General features: G+C 52.5%; 1 protein-coding gene across 1 annotated transcript in view; it reads left to right on the forward strand.

Moving 5' to 3' along the window:
• ME1 (malic enzyme 1) overlaps positions 1-26,929 on the forward strand; it is a 92,797-nt gene that overhangs the window by 32,995 nt on the left and 32,873 nt on the right. Inside the window, exons 4-6 of the mRNA XM_064169265.1 lie at positions 2,168-2,243; positions 3,856-4,017; positions 9,924-10,027. Coding sequence (XP_064025335.1) covers positions 2,168-2,243; positions 3,856-4,017; positions 9,924-10,027 — 342 coding nt within the window. The remainder of the gene's footprint in view (positions 1-2,167; positions 2,244-3,855; positions 4,018-9,923; positions 10,028-26,929) is intronic.

A 26,929-nucleotide genomic window follows, 5' to 3' on the forward strand; every position in this document is an offset into this window, starting at 1 on the left:
CACTCTGACATGTTCTCCTGAGCTGCCCTGCCACTGCAGACAGGCAGAGCCATTGCTGCTGGAAGATAATAAACAAATAGTCCATTTGATTCTGTTTACATTGCCTCAGAGATCAGAGTTCTGCTAAAAAAGAGCCAAACTTTGTGCTGTAGAGTGACCTCTGCAGCCTCCTGAGCTCAGTGACCCAAAACAGATCCACCCAACAGAGGGTGGACCTCAGGGTCCCAGCATGGCATCTCCTGTCACTCGTGCGTTTAAATGGTTTGTCTTGCTCCTGTATTGATCCCCTGATGGTTGTGCTGGGACAGCCCAGAGCTAGCTGTGATGCCTGCTGGGGAGCCCAAGAGACAGCTGCTCTCAGCTTGTCTGCCCCTGGTGCCTCTGCTGCCTGCCCAGCAGTCACAGCAGCACAGGAGCCTTCAGGCTGCCAAAGCCCCTCAGGAGCACCAGGCGCGACCCAGAACCCTGCAAGGTTGTCAGCAGGCAGGGCGGTCAGCAGGCAGGGCTCTCTGCAGGCAGGGCTCTCTGCAGGCAGGGCTCTCTGCAGGCAGGGCGGTCAGCAGGCAGGGCTCTCTGCAGGCAGGGCTCTCTGCAGGCAGGGCTCTCTGCAGGCAGGGCGGTCTGCAGGCAGCACGGTCAGCAGGCAGGACTCTCTGCAGGCAGGGCTCTCTGCAGGCAGGGCTCTCTGCAGGCAGGGCTCTCTTCAGGCAGGGCTCTCTGCAGGCAGGGCTCTCTGCAGGCAGGGCGGTCAGCAGGCAGGGCTCTCTGCAGGCAGCACGGTCAGCAGGCAGGGCTCTCTGCAGGCAGAGTTCTCTGCAGGCAGGGCTCTCTGCAGGCAGGGCTCTCTGCAGGCAGAGTTCTCTGCAGGCAGGGCTCTCTGCAGGCAGGGCTCTCTGCAGGCAGGGCTCTCTGCAGGCAGGGCTCTCTGCAGGCAGGGCTCTCTGCAGGCAGGGCTCTCTGCAGGCAGCACGGTCAGCAGGCAGAGTTCTCTGCAGGCAGGGCTCTCTGCAGGCAGAGCTGTTGCCGATTGCATTCTAAGCAGTGTAGCTGAGCACTCTTGTGCCTCCCAGGACTCTGAGCTGGTGTTTGTGTTGCAACCTGGTGTAGCCTCACCTGGAGGACACCGGAGAGAGAGAAGTGCTCAAACTAAAGAAGAGAAGGGTCAGGGAAGTAGCTCAGGTTGAAAGAGTAAAAGAGGCTAAAGGGACTTCTCTTCTTTTCTCTGCCCTTCCATCTGAGAGTACTTCTCACTCCGGCTGCTGTGCCAGAAATGCTGCATTGGTGTGCAGAAAGCATAGAGGGCAGGGCAGGGCAGGAGGAGGGCAGGGCAGGGCAGGAGGAGGGCAGGGCAGGGCAGGAGGAGGGCAGGGCAGGGCAGTGCTTTCAGCATGGCCGTTTGCGTTTCAGCCCCTGTTGTCCGCTGTGGTCTGGCTGTGGCCCCTCCCGGGCAGGGTGCTGCAGTGCTCCCAGACGCGCTCTCAGTGCTCATCCAGAGGTCCTTACCCGTGTTCTCAGGGCATGCCCTCCGCAGCAGCCCCCCTGCCTGTATCTGCCCCTGCCGAGCAGTGTGTTCCCTAGCTTGCAAGGGCGAGGTCACCTCAGCACGCTGGGCTGGGCTCTGGAATGGGTTTGAAGTGGCAGAGGGGAGACTGAAAGCAGCTGTTAGGAAGAAGTTGTTTGCAGTGAGGGTGGTGAGAAACTGACACAGGTTGCCCAGGGAGGTTGTGGAGCACAGAATCTTTGGTCCCATTCTGTGCTTCTGTGCTCCACAACCTCCCTGGAGGTGTTCAAGGCCAGGCTAGATGAGGCCTTGAGCAACCTGTTCTAGTGGGAGCTGTCCCTGCCTATGGCAGGGGTTTGGAACTGGCTGAGCTTTGAGCTCCCTTCCAACCTAACCCATTCTGTGATTCTGTTAGTGTGAGGTGTCCCTGCCCATGGCAGGGGGGGTGGAACTGGGTGGTGCTTGAGGTCCATTCCAGCCCCCACAATTCTCTGATGCTGTGAGATAAGGAAACCCAAACCAGAGCAGAATGACATTTTGCTCTCAGTCTGAAGCAGTGTCTGTTGGAAACACATCTGCATGGAGTGAATTTGTCATCTAACTGATTTCTGCTGGAGCATTTAACTGGCTGTATGAAAAGGTTGCTTGGTTTGTTTCTGTTTGCAGAGGCCTTTTCATAAGCATCCACGACCGGGGACACATCAGCACAATGCTTAAATCCTGGCCAGAAAGTGTCATCAAAGTAAGTTCACTTTCAGCTGCCTGAAGAAGCTGCTGCTGTTCTGCATCCAAGCTGGGTTGAGATCTTTAAGTTCCATATCATTTAGTGTCAGTGGTTTCCTAGCTCATTTTTCAGACAGAAGCAAGGCTGTTCCAGCCAAAGTGTGAGGCTTTAAATGCCTCCTGCCTTAACTGAGGGCATCCTTTACTGCTTTATTGCTCACTTACACTGAGTATTACTCACCAGGCAACACCCCGAAACCCTTGAATGCTTCTGCTGCAATTCAGACGATCACAGAGGGGCTGAGGTGGGAAGGCAGCTCTGAAAGTCCTTTGGTCCCTCCTGCTGCTTAAGCCAGGTCAGCCAGGGCAGGTTACTTGTGGCTGAGTCACAGAATTAGCCAGGTTGGAATGGACCTCCAGGACCATCCAGTCCAACCCATCACCAGCCCCTCCACCCAGCCAACCCCTGGCACTCAGTGCCTCACCCAGCCTCCTTTTGAATGCTTCCAGGAACCAGCCTGTGGTGGGCAGACACCATCCCTGGGTGTGTCCATGTAACGTGTGCACATGGCACTTTGGGACATGCACACATACTTTCCTGTGGTCCACACTTAGTTTGAATAGCACCAAAAAGCCAACAGCAGCCAAGAAACTGATTTCTTTCTGTGCTTCTCCAGCATTTTTACCAAAGAACTGCTCCTGCTTCTTACCAAACTCATTCAGAGCTTACTCTGCAGAATGAAAACTGAGTGGACAGCTGGAGGTGGCCAAAAGTATATGGACATGGCCCTTTGGGATCTGACTTAAGGGCCATGGTGGTGTTGGGTTGGTGGTTGGACTTGCTGACCTTGGAGGACTTTTCCAATTCAAACGATTCTGTGATTGTATGAATTCAGAGGCATACTTCTCACTGAATACCTTGGGTTGATGGTTGGACTAAATGGTCTTAAGGGTCTATTCCAGTGAAAGCAATTCTGTGATTCTGTTTGAGGCTGGTTTGGATGTGGTGCTTAGGGCTATGGTTTAAAGTGAGTCTTGTACAGTAGGGTTCTGGGTTGGACTTGGTGCTCCTGAGGGGCTGTGCCAGCCTGCATGTGGCTGTGATTCTGTGAATAAGTCTCTGAGGAGACCTTCTTGTGATGCTTCAGTATCTGAAGAGGGCTACAAGAAAGCTGGGGAGGGACTTTTTAGACTGTCAGGGAGTGATAGGACTGAGGGGAGTGGAACAAAGCTGGAAATGGGGAGATTCAGCCTGGATGTTAGGAAGAAGTTGTTCAGCATGAGGGTGGTGAGAGCCTGGCAGGGGTTGCCCAGGGAGGTGATGGAAGCCTGATCTCTGGAGGTGTTTAAGGCCAGGCTGGATGAGGCTGTGGACAGCCTGCTCTACTGTGAGGTGTCCCTGCCCAGGGCAGGGGGGCAGGAAATGGCTGCTCCTTGTGGTCCCTTCCAGCCCTGACTGATTCAGTGATTCTATGACTCTAATTCCAGGCCTTTGCTGTACTCTCAGTTCCTTTGTAGCTGTTAGAAGTTCTTACATGAGAAGGAGAGATGTTTGGCTGAGAGGATCCTGGGACAGTCACTACATGCAGACGCAGAAGTGACCTTGCCCATGCTTCTCTTTCTTCCTCCAGGCCATTGTGGTGACAGATGGAGAACGTATTCTTGGTCTTGGAGACCTTGGCTGTTATGGCATGGGCATTCCAGTTGGGAAACTGGCACTTTACACAGCTTGTGGAGGAGTAAAACCTCATGAGTGTCTGCCTGTGATGCTGGACGTGGGAACAGACAATGAGGTAAGTCCTTTCCTGAGCTGCAGTGAGCATCAGCCCTCTGAAGGGAGCTGTGTGCAGGTTGTGCTGTGAGTTGTGAACAGTTGGTGTCCTTTGTGCTGATGCTGGCTTGGATTATGTGCAAGCTACAGAGTCCTGTGGAGCTTCAACAAGGCCAAGTGCCAGCTCCTGCACTTGGGGCACAACAACCCCTAGCAGTGCCTACAGGCTTGGGGCAGTGTGGCTGGAGAGCTGCTGGCAGAAAGAGAGCTGGGGGCTGTAATGGGCAGGAGCTGAATAGCAGCCAGCAGTGTGCCCAGGTGGCCAAGAAGGCCAATGGCATCCTGGCTGGGATCAGAAATGCTGTGGCCAGCAGCAGCAGGGAGGGGATTGTGCCCTTGGGCTCTGCTCTGCTGAGGTCACACCTTGAGTGCTGTGTTCAGTTTTGGGCACCTCAATACAAGAGAGCTGTGGAGGTGCTGGAGCCAGTGCAGAGGAGGGCAAGGAAGCTGTGAAGGGCCTGGAGAGTGAATCTGCTGAGGAGAGAGTGAGGGAGCTGGGGCTGGGCAGTGTGGAACAGAGGAGGCTGAGGGCAGAGCTCATTGCTGGCTGCAGCTACCTGAAGGGACCTTGTGGAGAGGCTGCTGTGATCTTTGATCCCATTCTGTGCTTCTGTGCTCCACAGCCTCCCTGGGCAACCTGTGCCAGTGTCTCACCACCCTCACTGCAAACAACTTCTCCCTAACATCCAGTTTCAATCTCCCTTCTGCCATTTTAAACCCATTTCTCCTCATCCTCTCAGTACAAGACCAGTTCCTTCGCTGACTTTGATGTTCAGGAAACCAGAGTGGTGAAGCCCCTGCAGAGAACTGAACTGTTCAGAAAGGGGTCACAGTTTGCCAGCCAGGATGGTGATGTTGGGGTCAGGCTGCCCACTTGGAATCCACTGCAGTTCCTCACCGTGACACCGAAGGCTCTAGGCCAGATAAGCATTTCCACACTGCATTTCTTCAGTGCAGCCTTTCCGCGGTGTGCCCCAGCACAAATCACTCCTCTATCTGGAGCACATCTAAATAACCACTCTGCTGAGCATGTTCTTTTGAAACCTGCAGATGTTTTCCATTTGGATTAGTTCCTTTTCCCATTCTGTGGGGGCCTCCCTGCCTTAAAATATGTATTTTTGGCAACTCTAATGCAGCTGTACACAACCTGCAAATTCTCTAGGAAGCTTCAGTGTTACTCTGCAAGTAACTGCAAGAAAAGCTTCACAAATCCTCAGTCTGTATTGCTTTGTTGTGTACAGGACCAGAACAGATGATCTTGGACTAGATGAGCTTTTGAGGTCCCTTCCAGCCATTGACACACTGTGATTCTGTGAAGAGTAACACCCAGGAGCAGCTCACTCAGTCCCTGCTGAGTATTAAAAGGCTTTCATAGAATCAGAATAGAATCAAGCAGGTTGGAAGAGAGCTCCAAGCTCTGCCAGCCCAACCTAGCACCCAGCCCTGGCCAATCAACCAGACCATGGCACTAAGTGCCCCAGCCAGGCTTGGCTTCAACACCTCCAGGCACAGCCACTCCACCACCTCCCTGGGCAGCCCATTCCAATGCCAATCACTCTCTCTGCCAACAACTTCCTCCTAACATCCAGCCTGAGCCTGCCCTGGCACAGCTTGAGGCTGTGTCCCCTTCTTCTGTCCCTGGGTGCCCAGGAGAAGAGCCCAACCCCAGCTGGCTACAGCCTCCCTTCAGGGAGCTGCAGACAGCAATGAGCTCTGCCCTGAGCCTCCTCTGCTGCAGGCTGCACACCCCCAGCTCCCTCAGCCTCTCCTCACAGGGCTGTGCTCCAGGCCCCTCCCCAGCTTTGCTGCCCTTCTCTCAACACCTTCCAGCACCTCAACATCTCTCTTGAATTGGGGAGCCCACAACTGGACACAGCACTCAATGTGTGTCCTGAGCAGTGCTGAGCACAGGGGCAGAAGAACCTCCCTTGTCCTGCTGGCCACAGTGAGCCAGGCCAGGATGCCACTGGACACAGCACTAGAAAGATGCTCTGGTGAGAATTAACTCCAGCTCAGCCCAAAGCTGCTGCATACATTTGCATAGCAGCAATGAGCTGATGAGGGGAGATGTCCAGTAGGGGGAACAAGAAGGTGATGTGGGGTTTAAGCCTGGGTTTGAGCTGACAGCAGGAAGAAGGAGCTGTGTCCTGGTGTTACCAACAGTTCTGGCAGTCCAGGTCAGTTCTTATTTCACCTTGCAGCACAGGGAGGTCTACAAGAGAACAGAAAGGAGTGTCTGGAAATGCTTCTTTTGGCTTGCCTGCAGGAATATCCACAGGCCAAACTGATGGCAGACTTTATTCCAAGATAAGTTAGCCATTTTCATGCTGAGAAGACAGCAGCAGAGAGTGTTTTGCTTGGCTTCCATTCTTCTGAAAGAGTGACTCTGCCTCTGTGCTTCCTCAGCAGCGAGACAGGCAGGGGAGGAGAAAAGAGAGGGAGCTCCCTGAAGTGAGGCTGTAGCCAGATGGGGTTGGACTCTTCTCCTGGGCACCCAGGGACAGAACAAGGGGACACAGCCTCAAGCTGTGCCATGACAGGTCTAGGCTGGATGTTAGGAGGAAGTTGTTGTCAGAGAGAGTGATTGGCACTGGAATGGGCTGCCCAGGGAGGTGGTGGAGTCGCTGTGGCTGGAGGTGTTTTGAAGGAGCCTGCATTAGGCACTCTATAGGAGGGCTGGGGAGGGACTATTGACAAGGTCTTGTCATGCCTGGGTGAGGAGGAGTGAGTCTGCACAGTGCTGGGGGGCACTGACAAAGTGCACCTGCCCCAGAGGAGTGCCTGGGTGCTAAGCTGGAGGACAGATGGCATTTCAACGTGGCTGTTGTCAGGTGATGAAATACAGAAGTGCCCAGGATGACATTCCAGCTGATGAAACACAGAAGTGCTCAGGTTTCTGTGTCCTGCTCCTTTGGCTTTTTCTGTAGCTAAATTGGAGCCAGGTGCAGAGCTGAAGCTGTGGTTGAGCTGTGATGGTTTGCTGCTCTCCTCACTAGAAGTGTGCACAAGGAAGCTGGTGTAAATGTCTTGCCATTTTCTTCAGCCCCCAGAGGTCATTGCAGCTTTAACATGCTCAGGTGCTGCTTCAAAGAGCTCTTTGTTGTGTCACACAGCTCGTTCTAAAGTAGATCTCCATCCTATTTCCAGTACCCCAACCTCAGTTCAGCTCTTTATTCTGCTACAAGCCTTCTCTCTGTGAAAGCTTGAAGAGATCACAGTGCTAAAGCTGAATGCTTTTAAAGCTTTCCTTTTGCTGGCCTTAGGGTGTCTGAGAAGAAACCAATCTCACCTTTCTCCAGGGTCATCTTGCTGGAGAGAGTCCAGCAGAGAGCCAGGAGCATGAGTGGGGCACTTGAGCATCTCCCCTGCAAAGAGAGCCTGAGGGCCCTGGGGCTGTTGAGTCTGGAGCAGAGAAGGCTGAGAGGGGATCTGAGCAATGTGTGCAAACAGCTGAGGGGTGGGGCCAAGGGGAGGGGGCCAAGCTCTGTTGGGTGCTGCACAGCAAGAAGCCAAGGAGCAATGGATGCAAAGTGGAGCAGAGAAGGTTTCAGCTCAAGAGGAGGAGAAACTTGTTTGGAGTGAGGGTGGCAGAGGCCTGGAGCAGGCTGCCCAGAGAGGTTGTGGAGTCTCCTTCTCTGCAGACTTTCCAACCCTCCTGGCTGCATTCCTGTGTGGCCTACCCTGGGTGATGCTGCCTTGGCATGGGGCTGGGTTGGATGATCTCTGGAGGTGCCTTCCCAACTCTCACATTCTGTGATTCTGGGAGGAGGAAGGGCTAAAAGTTCCTTACAGTGAACTGAGCACTGGCCCATGTGCTGTGCTTGCAGCAGGATGTGGAGAAGCAGAAGCCTGCCAGTGTGGGTATCTGTGACAATAGGGCTGTAGGAATGGGATTGCTGTGTCTGTGATGCCCCTGCCAGAGGCTTCTGCCACTCGGCAGTTCTGCTGTCCAAACACTGAGTGCTCAGGGCTGGTGGAGCTTCCTGTGCTGCAGTTCCCATCCCTTGCCCCTTCTCCTATGGCAGGGCACAAGTGAGCAGAGGCTGTTCCTGTCCCTCCCTTCCTGCCCCCCAGCCCTCAGCTCTTGATAGACATTGCTCAGATCCCCTCTCAGCCTTCTCTGCAGCCTAAGCAGCCCCAGGGCTCTCAGCCTCTCCTCCTCAGGCAGTGCTCCAGGCCCTGCAGCATCCTTGCAGCCCTCCCTTGCACTCTCTCCAGCAGGTCCCTGTGTTTTTGGTTGCAGTGTTTTTCTAGTTGAAGCTGCTGCACGAATTTCCACATCCATGCTGGCTTTGCAGATTGCTGAATTGGGTGAGGAATGTTTAGTCAAGCTTGCTGAGCAACTCTGCAACTCTTGGGCATGTGTGGCAGAGTTCCATGCTAGACTCATGGATACATTTTCAGAGGCCTATGAAAAATAATAGCAAAGAGTTCCTGGGAGAGCCAGGGAAAATATTGAGACTGGGGAACTGCTGTGGCTGGAGTGAATTGGCAAAAGGGATTGCAGAATGCTTTGAGCACGTTTCATAGAATCAGAGATGGTTTAGGTTGGAAGGGAGCTCGAAGCTCAGCCACTGCCAACCCCCTGTGCCATAGGCAGGGACACCTCCCACTAGAACAGGTCACTCAAGGACTCATCCAGCCTGGTCCTGAACACCTCCAGGGAGGTTGTGGAGCACAGAAGCACAGAATGGGATGAAAGATCACTGAGCCAGTGCCTCACCACCCTCACTGCAAAGAGCCCTTTCCTACTTTACTAGGAACAACTTCTTCCTAGCAGCCACTTTCAATATCTCCTCTGCCACTTCAATCCCATTCCTCCTCATTCTGCCATGCCCAGACCTTGTCAATAGTCCCTCCCCTGCCCTCCTGGAGTCCCCTTCAGATCCTGCAAGGCCACTCCAAGGTCTCCTGGAAGCCTTCTCCTCTGCAGGCTGCACAGCCCCAACTCTCTCAGCCTGTGCTCAGAGCAGAGCTGCTGCAGCCCTCTCAGCATCTTGGTGGCCTCCTCTGCACTGGCTCCAACACTTCCATGTCCTGCTTGTGCTGGGGGCTGCAGAACTGCACCCAGGACTGCAGGAGGGGTCTGAGGAGAGCAGAGCCAAGGGGTAGAATCCCCTCCCTTGCCCTGCTGCCCACACTGCTCTTGCTGCACCCAGCACAGGGTTGTGTCTGGGCTGCACTCACACTGCAGGCTCCTGTGGAGCTTCTCATCAGCCCAGACCCCCAGGGCCTTCTCCTCAGGACTGCTCTCAGCTGTTTTGCACCCAGCCTGGAGCTGTGCCTGGGTTTTAGCAATCTGTAAGTTTTAGTTTGGGAATGCATCAGACAGCAGCAAAGGCATTTAGTAGTTTGGAAGGACAAGGTCCCAGGCTGGGTTCTGTTTTGGCTCACTGAGTTTCAGACAGCATCGCATTTTCTACATCTCAGCTCCTCAGCACAGTCGAGGTGATGGACTCTGGGTGCAGTCTGTGAGGCAGGACGGTAAAAGTAAACCCCCAGCTTTTGGGCTATGTCAGAGCACTGGCAGGACCTGAAGGCAAGAGAGAAAAGCACTCACTGAAGCTTGGAGAGGTGCATTGGAAACCTGACTTCCCAGAGTGGCCTTTCACTTTTTCACTTGAAAACAATACCCTTGCCCTGAGCCCGAGGCATCCCTTGCCCCCCAGCAAAAGGCTGTTTCTTTGATCTCTTTGTTGCCTTTCTTCAGTGTTGATGCAGAGGTGGCTAAATGGATGTGTACCTCGCTGGCTTGGGTTAATCCTCCAACACTGCCACCTTGTCCCCTTCTTATGAGCTTAGAATGCAGCAGCAGAACTTGCTCCTGGAGGAGTTCAAACATGGATTTTGATTTTCTCTTCCTAACAGGCACTGCTGAAAGATCCTTTGTATATTGGGCTGAGACACAAGAGAATCAGAGGCCAAGCCTATGATGACCTTCTTGATGAGTTCATGGAGGCTGTGACTGCAAGGTATGTGCTGTCTGTGTGCTGTTCGCTGCTGAGCTCCACTCTGAACATGGGCAAATCAAGGTCAGTAGCTTAGGAAAGGGAGACAGATGATTGATTCCTGATCACAGCACTGAATGATAGAATCAGCCAGGCTGGCAGAGAGCTCCAAGCTCAGCCAGCCCAACCTAGCACCCAGCCCTGGCCAACCAACCAGACCATGGCACTAAGTGCTCCAGCCAGGCTTGGCTTCAACACCTCCAGGGACTTGAATTCAGGTTTGTGTTTAGCATCCTTCTGGCAGACTCAGACTCAGCAGATGCAGTTGTTTCTGGTCTGGTGAGTCTGGTGTGGTGCCTGCTAGGAGATGCAGATCCTGACTTGCTTGGCTGGGCATTACTTCCCCTTGCCAGCCACTCTGGTGGGCTAGGTAGTTGCACACTTGGCTTAAGTGCTACTCACCTGTGCCTTGGGAACGTGGCTCTTAGGTTCTTTCTCTTTTAGCTTAACCTTCTTCTGGCTGTTTCCCAGAGGGAGTATTTGCTTCACTAATGTTATGGTTTGAGGTTGGGTGCCCTTTAGAACTGTAAAGGTGAGGGCCTGCAGAGGCTAGACAGGTCCAGGAGGTAGACTGGAAAGTGCAGAGTTTTGTTATTCCATTCCCACAAGTCCTGCATCCCTAGAAAACTGCCTGCAGAGTCAGTTTCTGCCCCTTGCCTCTCTGCTGCCTCACCAGCACAGGCTCCCTTCTCTTCTGCTTGGTGGGGGAGAAGGGTTTTGCCCGTGGCACCCTGCAGTGGCCTGGGCAAAGCTGAATTTCTAGCTGTGCCACTTTGGACATGGTGTGGGGAGGAAGAAGGGAGGTGTGGGGGCAGCATTTGAGGCCTGGAGTTTTCACCTGGTTTAGAGGGAGTTTGTGTGAAGCTTTGATCTAAGGAGGTTCTTGGAGAGCTGTGGCCAAGGTGGACTATGGATTTTGTGTGTTTCATATGCTTTGTACTGTTGCATATAGCATTTCCATTCAGACTTCCCAATTCTATCCAACCCAGAGTGGAATGATTTTCTTTAGCTCCTTTGAGAAGGGTTGTGAGCCTGACTTGCTCCTTAAACCAAGACACCTGATCTCAGCTGTGTGCTTGGTCTGTTACAGAGCCTGACTTGCTCCTTAAACCAAGACACCTGCTGTCAGCTGTGTGCTTGGTTGGTTCCACTTTAAGCTAGCTGTATTAATGGTTAGTTACTGCCACAGTGCTCCAGAGCAGGCTTTCCTGTTTAGCACTGCCTGGGCAGTTCTGAGAGGGGCAGGAGTCCTGGGGCAAGCTGTTGCCAGGTTTGGTGCTGTGGAGGGTTGGTCTCACGGACGTCGGGGCCATGCACGTCATGAGGCACAAGGCTGCCTTGTACTTTCAATAAGCCAAGTGCAAAGGCAGGCTGTTAGGATGATGACACATAGTTCATGTTGGAAAACTCTCTCAAACACCTATTTCAGATCCTTTTCACCCACACAACTCTCCAGAGCCAAATGCTGGCAGAAAGGGGAGCCAGGTTTTAGCAGCACTGCCTGCTGAGAGCAGGAGCAGGCAGCTGTGGGGAGCAGTCTGCTTTGTGCAGGGTTTTCATGGACTCCCAGAGCCTCATCCCAGGCACTCTTGAGTGGCTTGCAGTTTGAAAGGTAGGTTTTTAGAAGCTGATGCAGCATCCATTTCTAGTGTTCCCTGTTGGAACTTCACCTTTGTGCAGTAAATTCTGTGATACCTAGTAAAGAAAGCATCTCATAGGGAACTGCAGCTTACAGTCACAGCAACATGCAGGGTGGCAAAGCACCAAGTCCAACCTAGAGCCCTGCAAGATTCACCTGAAACAAGCCATGGCCCTAAGCACCACATCCAAACCACCCTGAAACACATCCAGGGTGAGTGACTCCACCACCTCCCTGGGCAGCTCATTCCAGCTACATCATTTTCCTCTTCTCAGCCTCCAGGGCACTTCACCCTGGATAGTTCCTCTCATGAAGAACAACTCTTCAGGAAAGAGTCAAGGCTGGAAAGAACAACCCCAAGCCCACAGCTCAAACCACTCATTGCTAGAAGATCCTGGTGCCTTCCCCAGTGGAGTCTGATGGCAGAGTGGAGCTAGCGTGATGTGATGTTTCCCAGATGTGGGCAGGCAGAGGCAGATGGAAAATATCTGCATTCTGTTGCCATAAATCCAGGGAGCAGCTTGTGTTTGTTTACATATGCATACATTTGAGCTGCTTGCTCCTTTCTTGCCAGTGCCAGCAGCTGTCCTGTCTGGGGGCAGGTGCTGCAGTTTCTCTGGGGCTTGCCAGGTGTTTCTCGCCGGTGTCGCCGTGGGTAGCTTAGGCAAGCAGGCATATTCTAAGTGGAGGGAATGTTTTCTAACATCAGGAAAGACAGGGAAAAGGAATTCTCCCTGGAGAGTTCCAAAACATTTGTTAAGTTTCTGCCCTGTGGAGAATCACAGAATGTGAGGGGCTGGAAGGGACCTCCACAGCTCATCCAGTCCAGCCCCCCTGCCACAGCAGCAGCACCCAGAGCAGAGCACACAGGAACACATCCAGGCAGCCTTTGAGTATCTCCAGAGAGGGAGACTCCACAGCCCCCCTGGGCAGCCTCTGCCAGGCTTCTGCCATCCTCACAGAGAAAAAATTCCTCTTCATCTTTCCATGGAACTTCCTCTGCCTCAGCTCCCACCCAGTGCCCCTTGTGCTGGCACTGGCATCACACAGCAGAGCCTGGCTCCAGCCTCCTGCCACTCACCTGCACATCTTTAGAACCATTCCTGAGTGTCCCCCCTCAGTCTCCTCCTCTGCCAGCAGCACAGCCCCAGCTCCCTCAGGCTCTCCTCCTAGCAGAGCTGTTCCACTGCCTTCAGAATTTTTGTGGCTCTGTGCTGGACTCTTTCAAGCAGTTTCTTGAGATCCTTCTTGACCTGAGGGACCCAGAACTGGACACAGTACTCCAGATGCAGCCTCAGCAGGGTATGATAGAGGGGTTGGAAAGCTCATACATTCCAACCCCCCTGCCAGAGCAGCAGCACCCAGAGCAGATCACACAGAACACAGCCAGGCAGCTCTGGAATAGCTCCAGAGAGGGAGACTCCACAGCCCCCCTGGGCAGCCTCTGCCAGGCTTCTGTCACCCTCACAGGGAAAGGCACTGCACAGTGAGGGACAATTCAAACTTGCACCTCTGGTCTGTGAACCTTCAGGAAGCTGTTAGAAAATGGAAAGAATGTGGCATAATTAAAGGCCTTTTCCAACTAAATCCTCCTATGAGTCTATAATCCACATCAGTTATTCCTTTGCCCATCTACTGCAACCCCAGAGAGCTGGGAGGAGTTGCTGTGTTTTAGCTAAACCCATGGATGTGTGACACATAAAAGCAGTCCTCTGGCACTGAAATTCTTTCTGTGCCTGTGGATGGTGAGTTTTCAGTTTCACTTCAAGATGAAGTGAAGGTGGACTTCACTTCTCTTCTCTTGTGAGACCTCACCTGCAGTCCTGGGTGCAGTTCTGCAGCCCCCAGCACAAGCAGGACATGGAAGTGTTGGAGCCAGTGCAGAGGAGGCCACCAAGATGCTGAGAGGGCTGCAGCAGCTCTGCTCTGGGGACAGGCTATAAGAGTTGGGGCTCTGCAGTCTGGAGAAGGCTTTGGGGAGAGCTCGGAGTGGCCTTGCAGGATCTGAAGGGGGCTGCAGGAGGGCTGGGGAGGGACTATTGACAAGGTCTTGACATGGCAGGATGAGGAGGAATGGGTTTGAAGTGGCAGAGGGGAGACTGAAAATGGCTGCTAGGAAGAAGTTGTTTGCAGTGAGGGTGGTGAGACACTGGCACAGGTTGCCCAGGGAGGTTGTGGAACACAGAAGCACAGAATGGGATCTTTGATCCTTGATCCCATTCTGTGCTCCACAGCCTCCCTGGAGGTGTTCAGGACCAGGTTGGATGAGTCCTTGAGCAACCTGTTCTAGTGGGAGGTGTCCCTGCCTATGGCAGGGGAGTTGGAACAAGATGATTGTTGGGGTCCCTTCCAACCTAAGGCCCTCTGTGGTTCTCTGCACACCGCAGTGGTGGCCTCCTGAGGAGCACTGTCATGTGTCATTTATGTTCTCTCCTCTAGTTGTGTTGTAATTAAATCCTTCCCCACTCTTTCTGTGCCCTTCTTTTCTCAGCTTTGCAAGCCAGAAAGCAAGCTGCTGGCAGTGGTAACTCGCTGTGTTCCCCCTGAGTTGCCACGATGCAGTCATTGCTCCTCATTTGCCTGGTTACATTACTCACAGATGGGAGCAGGCTTTCATTTCCCATCCTCTGCAACTCTACCGCAGTGTTTTCTGCTGTGCTCTCACTCAGAGGACAGCTGAAAAAGTCATACCTCCAGAAAATGGCAGGGGGCTTGGATTTCTCTCTGCCTGCCTGTGCAGGGGCCATAAGAGAACTAACTCAGCTATAGTACAGTTTTTGGAGCAGAGGGTTGGAGCTGCTCTGCTGTGAGGAGAGACTGAGGCAGTTGGGGCTGTGCAGTCTGGGGAGAAATCCCTGCCTGTAACTCTTAGCAAGATCTAAAAGGGGAAGGGATTAGGAGAAAAATCTCTCTGGAGCCTTGAAAGCCTGCTCTAGTTTTTAAGGTATGTTCCTCTTCTCTTCCCCAGCTGTATAGACAAGCCACCAGGCAGCTGTCACACTGGGATGTGTCCAGAGAAGGATGCTGAGAGGGCTGCAGCGGCTCTGCCCTGAGCACAGGCTGAGATTGGGGCTCTGCAGTCTGGAGAGGAGAAGGCTCCCAGGTGACCTTGGAGTGTTCTTGCAGGATCTGAAGGAGGCTACAATGAAGCTGGGGAGGTTTTCTTTTAGGCTGTCAGGGAGGGATAGGACTGGGGGGAATGGAGCAAAGCTGGAAATGGGGAGATTCAGCCTGGGTATTAGGAAGAAGTTGTTCAGCATGAGGGTTGTGAGAGCCTGGCAGGGACTGCCCAGGGAGGTGGTGGAAGCCTCCTTCCTGGAGGTGTTTCAGGCCAGGCTGGCTGAGGCTGTGGGCAGGCTGCTCTAGTGTGAGGTGTCCCTGGGCATGGCAGGGGGTTGGAACTGGCTGCTCCTTGTGGTCCCTTCCAACCCTGACTGATTCTTTGTTGTGTGCACGTTAGTGAGTCCTTCAGAGGGGACGCTGAGGTGGAGGAGAAAAGGCTGGGTAGAGAACATCCTGGTCTGTATATTCCAGTGGGTAGGTGGGAACAGGTTAATTAATCCACTCCCACTATGAATATCTTTAGAAGCAACTGAACACAGAAGGAATGTAGGGAAGCAATCTTTTTGTTGCCATTGTTGTTCCATGCCTTCTCTCTTGCTTCTTCCCTCTCCTGCTGCTTTATCTGGTGATTAACTTTAATATCTGCCTGCTGGAAAGGTCACAGATAGAAGCTTTACAGACTTCCCAGGCACAGCGAGTGGCACAGGGACGAGCTCATCTGTCAGTGGTAGTGGGACCATAATCTCGTGGAGTTTGTTTGTGGAAAGGAGCCTGTTATTGTTTGTGGAGAGGAATTCTCAGCAAAGACCAGCAGAGGAGCCTTGAAGCAATAAAACCTCAGCCACCCCCCAAAGAAAACAGCAAGTAATGAAATCTGCAGGCAGGGAGGGGAGGTTATTGCTTGGGGACCGTGGCACAAGATCGAGGGACTGGGAGAGTATTTTTAGTGGTTCTCTTGTGTCTCTTGTACCAAAGGCGATTCTGCAGCTCAGAACTGGGTGCATGCAGATACTAAACCATGCTTAGCTCTGCCCCAGGCTTGCTGCAGCCATTCAGCACCCCCAGCAGATGTAGAACATGCTGTTGCCAGGCTTTGCCTTGCTGCGCAGGGTATTTGCAGCTGGAAAAGGCCTGGGCAACCTCAGTTGCTCTTGGGCAGCTCCAGCAGTGGGTGGGCAGGCTTCTCAGTGGTGCCAGTGCTGAGCAGTCTGAGTGCTCACCTGGGGAGCTGATGTGCTTTTGTAACTGCAGACTTACCAAAGAGCTTGGCATGGCTGCTCTGTTAAAGTGAGGTGACTTCAGTAACTGCACTTCTGCTTTGCTAAGGGATGCTGATTGTGTCCCCTGCAGCGTCACAGAGCTGTCAGGCTTGGAAGGGTCCTCAAGGATCATCCATTGCCAACCCCCATGCCACGGGCAGGGACACCTCACACTCAGCAGGTTGCTCAGAACCACATTCAGCCTGGCCTTAAAAACACCCAGTGATGAGGCTTCCACCACCTCCCTGGGCAACCCCTGCCAGGCTCTCACAACCCTCATGTTAAAGACTTTCTTCCTAACATCCAATCTAAATATCCCCTAGCTTGGATGCATTCCCTCCAGTCCTGTCACTCCCTGACACCCTAAAAAGCCCCTCCCCAGCTTTCTTGTAGCCCCTTTCAGATCCTGCAAGGTCACTCCGAGGTCTCCTGGAAGCCTTCTCTTCTGCAGGCTGCAGAGCCCCAACTCTCTCAGCCTGTGCTCAGGGCAGAGCTGCTGCAGCCTTCTCAGCATCCTTCTCTGGACCCATCCCAGCGTGACAGCTGCCTGGTGGCTTGTCTTTATACAGCTGGGGAAGAGAAGAGGAACATACCTTAAAAACCAGAGCAGGCTTTCGAGGCCTCAAAGAGACTTTTCTCCTCATCCCTTCCCCTTTTAGATCTTGCTAAGAGTTACAGGCAGGGATTTCTAGGCTGGCTCTTGCTGAAGGAAATTCTTTGCTGTTTTCATCTGTGCCGCAGTGTTCCTTTGATACTTCTCCTTCTAGCACTGGGATTCAGGTCAGTGCAAAAACCAGAGAGCTTACCTGTTTCAGACATTGTGCTTTGGAAGCAGGGAGAGAAATATCACTTAGCTTCGTTTCAGAGCCTGGTGGGTTTTACTGTCACAGTTACTCGCTCCGCTACTTGCTGCTCTGTGGCAGGCCTAACAGGCTACTGGGAGGAGACTGCTGGCAGGGGCTGCTGAAAATGAGCTGTGCAGATAGCTGATGAAGGTTGGGTGTTGGTTTTGTCTGGAATCATGAAATCCATTGTTTCTGAAAATACTGAGATAAATGGCACTAGAAAATCAATTTCATTCTAACTGCTGGGATTAGTGTCCATTGCTGAGAGTGAATTCCTTCCCCCACACCCTCCTCCCCAGCGGTTTCTTTGTTCTTTCTTCTTTTTTCTATTTTCCCACTTCCTTCCCTCTTTCCTTCTATTTTTTTTTTGCTTCCCCCCTTCTTCCTTACAACCCCTTCCCCCCCTCTTTCCCACCTTCTTTCACCTTTTTTCCCCCTTTCCTCCCCTTTTCCCCCTCTCCCCCCTGTTCCCCCTCTCTTTTCTCCCCATCTTTTCTCCCTCCCTTTCCCTCCTTTTCCTCCCCCTCCTCTTCCCCCCTCCTTTCTCCCCTCCCCTCTTTGCTCAAATAAATGGAGCCCTTACTCTGGAATCACAGCATCACAGAATGTCAGGGGCTGGAAGTGACCTCCGCAGCTCATCCAGTCCAGCCCCCCTGCCAGAGCAGCAGCACCCAGAGCAGATCACACAGGAACACATCCAGGCAGCTCTGGAATAGCTCCAGGGGAAGACTGCAGAACTCCCTGGGCAGCCTCTTGCAGTGCTCTGTCACCCTCAGAGTGACAGTGTTTCTACTTGTGTGTATGTAGAATATGTTAGGGTCAAACCCCCCAAATAAACTAAGGAGGGAATGGCAGTGATCAGCATCCACTGTGCTTTTTGCCCGTGGTCAGAGAACCAACCAGGCTGGAAAAGACCTCTGAGATCATCAAGTCCAGCCTAGCACCTAACACCTGCTAATTAACTAACCCATGGCACCAAGTGCCTCCTGCAGCCTCCTGCCATTCTTGTCCCACCTGTGCCTTTGGTGCCATGGAAAATGCTGCTTGTGAAAACCATTAGGCCATGGGAGGTGTGGGGAAGCCAGGTGGTGTGCTTCAGAGCTTCCCCTCATGGTGCTTTGGCCCTGGCTGGGGGCCAGATGCCCACCAAAGCTGCTCTGTTGCTCCCCTTCTTAGATGGACAGGGGAGAGGGCAAAATATACACAAGACACAGGATTGCAGAATGAAGCAGGTTGGAAAAGACCTCCAGGGTCATCCAGTCCAACCTAGCACCTAACATCTGCTAATTAACTAACCCCTGGCACCAAGTGCCTCATGCAGCCTCCTTTTAAACACCTCCAGGGATGGGCACTCCACCACCTCCTGGGCAGCACATTCCAGTGCCGATCTCTGTTGCTGGGAAGAACTTCCTCCTAAGTCTACCTGAGTGAATCTGTTCCTTGCAGCTGTGCAGTTGGATTGCTTTAGCAGACAGCAGCCTCTGAGCAGCTCCCCTGCCTCCATCCTTGGGGCATGGTAACTGGCACCACTTTGCTGTTGACGCTTTGAGCTCAACAGGCAGGTATGCTTTGATGCTGGTCTTTGACTCAGGAAAGAGCTGAAAAGTGAGGTTGGAGGCTGAGCTTGGCTTTGTTGGTTTTACTGCTGATGTCTTTTAAATCAGCCCTGCCTTTTCAGTGGAGGCCCTGAGAAACACGTTAAGAAATGCAGACTGCACTGGCAGGAGGAATCAAACGCAGAGCTGCAGTGAGCAGTGCACTCTTAAGCCCTTTGATTTCCTCTGAGGGCCAAGTTCATTCAGGCTGAGTGCAGTTCTCAGGTGCAGATAAGTAGCAGGGAGATTTGGTAGAGCTAAGTATTATTCCATGCTTTCATTCCCTTTATCTTAAAGACAAAACTTTTAACAGATGGGAACATCTTGAAAGGTAGATTTTGACCAATGTCAAGGTAAGAAGCAGCATTTCCCCCTTCTTTAATTCCCCTTCTTTTAATTCTGCAGACTCTATATCACTTCAGAGCACCCAGCACTTGGAGCCAGATGGTGCCTGCAGTGGAGGCTCCATTGAAATGTCACATTCCCAGGCACTTGTGTTCCTGCAGTTATAATTAGCTTAATGTTTGGGTGGGTTTTGTCCTTCTTTAGTTAGTGACTAATGAAGTTCAATCTTCTGCTGCTCAGGAAGTGTCACTTGCAGACTCCCCATGCAGCCATGACTGCCACATTCTCTGTCAGGAGATGGTCCTCTGCTGCCAGAAATCTGCTTGCTTTGCTTTCTTGCATGCTTGCCTCTCTGTGTGCTGTGTCAGAGGCCACCAATGGCTTACTCCCTTTTGTGCTCTTCAATATTAGCAGAGATCCCTGACCTTAAGGACCCCTGGGAGTGGGTGAACTACGCTTGGCACTGACTGCCACTTGTGCCACAGCTGTGCTTTGAGTTAAGAACAGTGAAGACATTTAAAAATGAGCTAAAAAGCAATTGCCAACTTGCCCTGTGTTGTGGAGTCTGCATTCCTGGTGGAGCAGCTGATACCACATTGACCAGCTGCATATTTCCCCCCCAGTATGGTGTAGACCTTAGCTTTTGGACGTCATGGTGCAGTTATTTGTGGGCTGCTTGCATTTTTCCCCCTTCTCTACAGGTAGAAGCTGTTGAGGACAAGAACCTTGTTTGGTATGGTGTGGCATGGGTGTTCTTTGCTTAGGAGCCCTCATGCTCTCTGCAGCAGGCCACCCCTTGCAGCGGGTTGGCAGAGGATGCTCTGCGGCATTGCTGTCTGCAGGTGTAAGTGCTGTGAAATCCCTGCCTGTGTGTGGCAACAGCCTGCAGCTTTTCACTGACTCACTCATTCCACAGGTTTTTGGTCTGTTATATTTCTGTCTTTGCTTACCTCCTGTAGCTGCCTGATACCAGTGGCATCTCCTCCTGTTGCCTTTTCTTCCTGATTGCTCTAAGTTGCAACTCTTCTTCCTCCTTTATTGCCCACTTCTCTCTGGACAGGTTTGTTCAACCCTAATCCTCCCTCTGTTCTTACCTGTAGTTATCCCTAATCCCTGTGTCACAGCTGTTCCTTCTTCCTATCCTTCTGGATTGTTGATTTATTATTCTGAGCCTGAGGTCTTCTGCAAGGTTTAGTTTTGTTATTTGATTGCTTCATTTCACCATGTCCTAACTTCTGCTGTCTCTGTCATGCTCATCCCTGGAGGGGTTTCAGGCCAGGCTGGCTGAGGCTGTGGGCAGCCTGCTCGTGTGAGGTGTCCCTGGGCATGGCAGGGGGTTGGAACTGGCTGATCCTTGTGTTCCCTTCCAACCCTGATTCCATGATTCTGTGCTCCATGATCCTGTGTTTCCCTGACTCTGTGATTCTCTATCTCTTCAAAAGGGATAAGCAGATAAGCAACAACACTGCTTTTCAGCTTCTTCACTACTTCCTTGCTATCAGTGTCCCTAAGGAAAATAGGAAAGGAATGTTCATAACATAGCTAAGCTGTGTTCGTTCTGCCTCAACTTCATTTGCTCCTATATTTAGTCTCAGGAAGGCCACAGGATGGTTTCTTTCCCTTGGACCTAGCAGGCAGAGGTTCTGTCTTCTGCCCCTCTCCAGTACAGTGGAGCATCAGCTCCTTCTGCCAGCTGTGAGACTATGAATGTTTAAATAGGTTTTGTTTTAACAGCTCAACTCCAGCAGCCCAAATTTTGCTCCTTAAGCTTTGTCCCAAACTGTAACTGAACTATTTAGTAACCTTCCAAAGTGCTAAGGACTCAGCAAGATATTATCTTTATGGGCTTATTTTAGAGCCATTAGTACATGGCCTGTAAGAAAAGAGGAGCCAGAGTTTCTTCCTCAAGAACATCTGTTTGTGATTTAACCTCTGCAACATATCAAAATGAAACAAGCACATAAATAGGGCTGTGTGCTGAAGGCAGGTTTGAGACTTGCACCACGTATCCTGCTGCACCAAGGCCTGCTCCTGCGCTGCTCTTCGCTCTCCTGGCCCAGTCCCAGGTCTGCCACACTCACTGTTCAAATGCTTGCTGTCATGTAGCCTCCTGCTGAGGAAACAGAACAAAAGGGAGTGTTTCCCGAGCTGCTGTCTGATGTTACTTGAGCATAGAATGCTTTAGGTTGGGACCTCAAAGCTCAGCCAGTTCCAACCCCCTGCCACAGGCAGGGACACCTCTCACTAGAACAGGTCGCTCAAGGCCTCATCCAGCCTGGGCCTGAGCACCTCCAGGGAGGTTGTGATCTTTGATCCCATTCTGTGCTTCTCTGCTCCACAGCCTCCCTGGGCACCCTGTGCCAGTGTATGCTGTAAATACAGTGAGGGTGGCAGAGCCCTGGAGCAGGCTGCCCAGAGGGGCTGTGGAGTCTCCTTCTGTGGAGCCTTTCCAAACCCTTCTGGCTGCATTCCTGCGTGGACTGCCCTAGGTGATGCTTCCTCAGCAGGGAGGTTGGACTGGATGATCTCTAGAGGTCCCTTCCAGCCTCCAAGGTTGGGTGGTGCTGATTCTGTGACTCTGTAACACAAAGTGATGGCTCAGAGCATGTGGCCACTGTCAGAGAGCTGTGATGTAAGTACAAGTGAATGTATTGGAGAGTCAGCTTGGCTCCACCTTCCCTTCCCCCGTTCTGCATGTGCAGCTGCTCCTCTGCAGTGAGAGCTCCCCTGTTTCCCATGTCACAGCCATCTGCTCTTAATGCCTGAGATGCAGCCCCCAGGTTCACAGCCTGAGGGTCTCCCCAGTCAGGTTTGCTCTGCTCAAGTAATGATGTGCAGAGCTGTGGTGCACCAAAGGCTTCAGCTGAGCCTTCACCTCTGGGCAGCCTGGCTCCTGCACTGGCATGCTGCTGTCTCTGTGCCAGCTCTGCCAGGCTCCAAAGACAAATGCAGTAGGGCAGTCTGGAAGAGGCTTTTGGGCAGTGTCCTTAATAATGTCCTTGAGGTAGCCTCTTGGACTGGATATCATTGCAGGTCACTTCCCAGAGTGTTCTCGGTGAGCCTTGGCTTACAAGTGCATAATTTACCACTTGTGTGGTGCAGTGTGGTCAGGAGTTGCTCTCAGTGTCAATGTGAACATAGATTCTGTAGTTTGTTCACAGGATCACAGCTGTTAGGGGCTGGAAGGGACCTCTGGAGATCTTCCAGTCCAGCTCCCCTGCTGCAGCAGGACCATACAATCCAGCACAGGGCACACAGGAACACATCCAGACAGGGCTGGAAAGGCTCCACAGGAGGAGACTCCACAGCCTCTCTGGGCAGCCTGTGCCAGGGCTCTGGGACCCTTACACTCAAGAAGTTCTTGCTCATGTTGAGCTGGAGCTTCCTGTGCTGCAGTTTCCATCCCTTGCCCTTGTCCTGTGGCAGGGCACAAGTGAGCAGAGGCTGTCCCTGTCCCTCCCTTCCTGCCCCCCAGCCCTCAGCTCTTGATAGACATTGCTCAGATCCCCTCTCAGCCTTCTCCTCTGCAGCCTAAGCAGCCCCAGGGCTCTCAGCCTCTCCTCCTCAGGCAGTGCTCCAGGCCCTGCAGCATCCTTGCAGCCCTCCCTTGCACTGGACTCTCTCCAGCAGATCCCTGTCCCTCCTGAGCTGGGGAGCCCAGAGCTGGATGGAATATTCCAGGTGTGGCCTCAGCAGGGCAGAGTAGTGTGGGAGAACCTCCCTGCATCTGCTGGGTGCACTCTTCTTTGTGTGTAGAGTTGAACCTCAAAGAATTTGTTGTCTGTTGTTTTTTTTCCAGACCTCAGGTGTGGTATAGCCTGTGCTTGGTACAGCCTCTGCTTCTGGGCAGCCAGGGGGGGTTGCTCTCTTCTCCAGGCAGCCAGCAACAGAACAAGGGGACACAGCCTCAAGCTGTGCCAGGGGAGGTCTAGGCTGGATGTCAGGAGGAAGTTCTTCACAGAGGAAGTGTTCTGGTGCTGGCTGCCTGGCAGCAGAGCCCAACCCTACCTGGCCACAGCCTCCCTTCAGGCAGCTGCAGACAGCAATGAGCTCTGCCCTGAGCCTCCTCTGCTGCAGGCTGCACCCCCCCAGCTCCCTCAGCCTCTCCTCACAGGGCTGTGCTCCAGGCCCCACCCCAGCCTTGCTGCCCTGCTCTCAACACCTTCCAGCACCTCAACATCTCTCTGGAATGGAGGAGCCCAGAACTGGACACAGCACTCAAGGTGTGGCCTGAGCAGTGCTGAGCAGAGGGGCAGAAGAACCTCCCTTGTCCTGCTGCCCACACTGCTCCTGAGCCAGCCCAGGATGCCATTGGCTCTGCTGCCCACCTGGGCACTGCTGTGCTTTTGGGTTTGAGTTTGGTTGTTTGGGTTTTAGATTTTTGTTTGGTTTTGCTGGTTTGGGGTTTGGTTTTGGTTTGGTTTTGGTTAGTTTTTTATTTGGTTTTGGTTAGGTTTTGGTTTTAGTAGCTCAAACAGAAAGAGACTGCAAAGGCTTAGGACACATCTATAGTGGGATTACTTGGGCAGGGGTGGGGACTTGCTCATCTGGTGTAGCTGTGGAGCAGAGGCTGTCTGCATGCAGTGCCAGGGAATGCAGACATTTGAACATGTCCATGTGTGTGTGGAGGATACTTTATACAACAGTAATTCCAGCAGTAGAGCATTGGCTGTGCTCCTAAGGTTTTTCATTTAAACATAATGGTGCTGGAGATACTGAGTGGAATCTCATGGCATTGCAAATGTTTTACCAGATGATTGCTAGATGCTTTGCTTATTTAGTAGGCTTTAAACCTTTCCAAGAGCTCATTATTCCCATCTCCAGGGAAGAGGCTTTGCAGACAACTACAGATATGGTACATCTTTCCTGGCCTTCTGAAGGGAAGTGGGGGAGGGAAGCAGTGCAAAATCCATTTGAGTGTCAATGGCTTCAGAGCATTTGGATGAGAAACTGATTGGCATTGGAATGGGCTGCCCAGGGAGGTGGTGGAGTCCCCAGCCCTGGAGGTGTTGAAGAGGAGGCTGCATGAGGCACTTGGTGCCAGGGGTTAGTTAATGAGAAGGTGTTAGGGGATAGGTTGGACTCAATGATCTCAGAGGTCTTTTCCAGCTTCATGCTGTGGTTCTGTGATTTTTGTGGCTCTGTGCTGGACTCTCTCAAGCAGTTCTTGAGCTGAGGGCCCAAAACTGGACACAACATTTGAGATGCAGCCTCACCAGGGCATAGGGATTATAAAGAGTTCTGCACAGTGTGGATCCACTTCTTTTTCTCACCTATTCTCCAATTGCAGCAGCTATAACTCCATACATCAGTCTTTTGTGGTCACTGATACAGAATCCCCAGGATCTGGAAGCTGGGGATGGGGAGGAGGAGCCAGCTAAAACTTCTAACCACCTGTTTGAAATGTTAAAATAGAGTTAGAGCACTTCTGGGACCTTAATTTAGTCTCCAATTAACCTTTTTCCAGTCATTGCTCATAAATACCTGCATATGAGTTTGCCAGTGAGACAGCTTGGAGTGAGCATTTTGAACTTCAAAGTCAGTTTTTAACAGAGCTAAATTCATGAGGGCCTGGAGAGTAAATCTGCTGAGGACAGACTGAAGGAGCTGGGACTGGTGAGTGTGAAACAGAGGAGGCTGAGGGCAGACCTCACTGCTGTCCACAGCTACCTGAAAAGAGGTTGTGGAGAGGTTGGTGCTGGTCTCACAGGTAATTGGTGATAGAACAAGAGGGAACAGCCTCAAGCTGCCACTGGGGAGGTTTAGACTGGGCATGAGGAAACATTTTTCATGGCAAGGGTGGTCAGGCACTGGAGTGAGCTGTCCGGGGAGGTGGTGGAGTCACCAACCCTGTGTGTGTTTATATAGGGTGCTTGAACCTGGCAGACAGGGTTCTGGATTGGACTTGGTGCTCCTGAGGGGCTCCTGCAATCTGGACATGTCTGTGGTCCTGTGCAGACACAACCACAGGCACCTGCAGAGGCTGCAGTGGTGTGTGCAGGGCAGGGCACTGCAAGCCCTGCCAGGATTCCAATGGAAAATGCAATGTTCAGACCTTCTCTTGCTCTCTAGGGCTCCAGCAAGCTCCTGTTCCTGCAATGAAAGCAGGAGGGGACATTATTCCTCCAGGATGCCTTCTGGAGAAAGCATTACTCCTATAAATACAGCATTTATTGAGCTTGAGTATTCCGCTCCTGTGGCAAAGCTGACAGCCATCCCTCCAGTGTTCCCCAGGCAGGGGGACTGTGAAGGCAGTGCATGAGATCTGGACTGCACTGAACTGTGCATGCTGCTGGCAGCTGTGGTAGCATCGAGGTGACATGGGAAGGGATTTTGTCTGTGGAGCTTTGAGCACTGGGACACACATAAAGCACATGAGTGAAGTTAGAGAAGTGTGAGTGTAGTGGCTAGCAGTAAAGGGGAGTTTCCCGTGGTCCTGGCCAGTATGTTCAGGACAGGGAGTTGTTCTGAGTGCTTTGGAAAAGTACTCACAGAACACACCTGGCTGCAATGGGCAGGAGCTGAATAGCAGCCAGCAGTGTGCCCAGGTGGCCAAGAAGGCCAATGGCATCCTGGCTGGGATCAGAAATGCTGTGGCCAGCAGCAGCTGGGAGGGGATTGTGCCCTCGGGCTCTGCTCTGCTGAGGCCACACCTTGAGTGCTGAGTTCAGTTTTGGGCACCTCAATGCAAGAGAGCTGTGGAGGTGCTGGAGGCAGTGCAGAGGAGGGCAAGGAAGCTGTGAATGGTCTGGGGAAGAAATCTGCTGAGGAGAGAGTGAGGGAGCTGGGGCTGGTTAGTGTGGAACAGAGGAGGCTGAGGGCAGAGCTCATTGCTGGCTGCAGCTACCTGAAGGGACACTGTGGAGAGGCTGCTGCTGGGCTCTGCTCAGAGGGAGCTGGAGCCAGAACAAGGGGGAATGGCCTCAAGCTGAGCCTGGGGAGGGTTAGATTGGACATTAGGAAAAGGTTTTTGATGGAGAGAGTGGTGAAGGAGTGGAATGAGCTGCCCAGGGAGGTGGTGGAGTCCCCCAGCCTGGCTGTGGGTTGGATGTGGTGCTTGGGGCTGTGGTTTAGGGTGACCCTTGCAGAGCAGGGTTCTGGGCTGGACTTGGTGCTGCTGAGGGACTGTGCCAGCCTGCATGTTTCAGTGGTCCTGCAAACCCAGCTGCTGCAAGCCAGTTTGGTAACATGGCTGTGACTGCTCAGAGCTCCACGAGTGCTAAGGCTGCTTGCTAAGTGTCCTCTGGTGTGAGATCCTTCTCCTCACAGTCTGCATTCTTCCTTTCTTTGCTGTAGCCTGCATTAATTTCTTTGCTCAGCTGTAATTTGCACTGCAGGCACAGAAGGGATTCTCATGCCTTAAAAGCACCGCTGAGAATTTGAGGAGAGAGAGGAATATTTCCTAAGTGATCAAACAGTGCAGAGGTTTTGGAGCACATTTAATCTGTTGGAGAGACTTGAAGTGTTCTGTTACCAACCTGTGCTTGACACTTCTGAAGGGTCATTGCTGCTTTGCCTCTTGCCAGTCAAGGTAAGGCTGACAGTGGTGGAAGCAGATTTCCAGCTGTTCATTATGCCTTCAGGAGCCGGGGGAAGGAGCAGATGTGCTTCTCCAGGCTTGGTGCTAAGCTGTCTATGCAGCTGCATCCTTTGGTTTAGGCTGCAGCTGGCCTGAGCAAACCTTGAAGCAGACACAGTCAATGCAAATCTGATTTGTGCAGCCCAATGGCAACCTTTACCTTTTCCAAGTGCACCTCTCATTTTCATGCAGAAATCTGAGAGCCTGGCCTTAGAAACATCCAGGGATGAGGCTTCCACCACCTCCCTGGGCAACCTGTGCCAGGCTCTCACCACCCTCATGCTGAAGAACTTCTTCCTTCCATCCAATCTGAATCTCCCCTCCTCTAGCTTGGATCTGTTCTCCCCAGTCCTATCAGTACCTGACACCCTAGAAGGTCCCTGCCTGGCTGTCAGATGCTGGAAGGCCACAGGCACTGCTGGCTGCAGACAAGGGCTGATGAAGAGCACAGCTGCTTGCTGCCCCAGCTCAGATGGATTTCCCTTTGACTCTGTTTGTCTGATTTAGCCTGCCCAGACTCTTGGCCAGTCCTTCTTTGCAG

The sequence above is a fragment of the Pogoniulus pusillus genome, chromosome 31 (assembly GCF_015220805.1).
Source record: "Pogoniulus pusillus isolate bPogPus1 chromosome 31, bPogPus1.pri, whole genome shotgun sequence".
In the NCBI taxonomy this organism is placed as follows: domain Eukaryota; kingdom Metazoa; phylum Chordata; class Aves; order Piciformes; family Lybiidae; genus Pogoniulus; species Pogoniulus pusillus.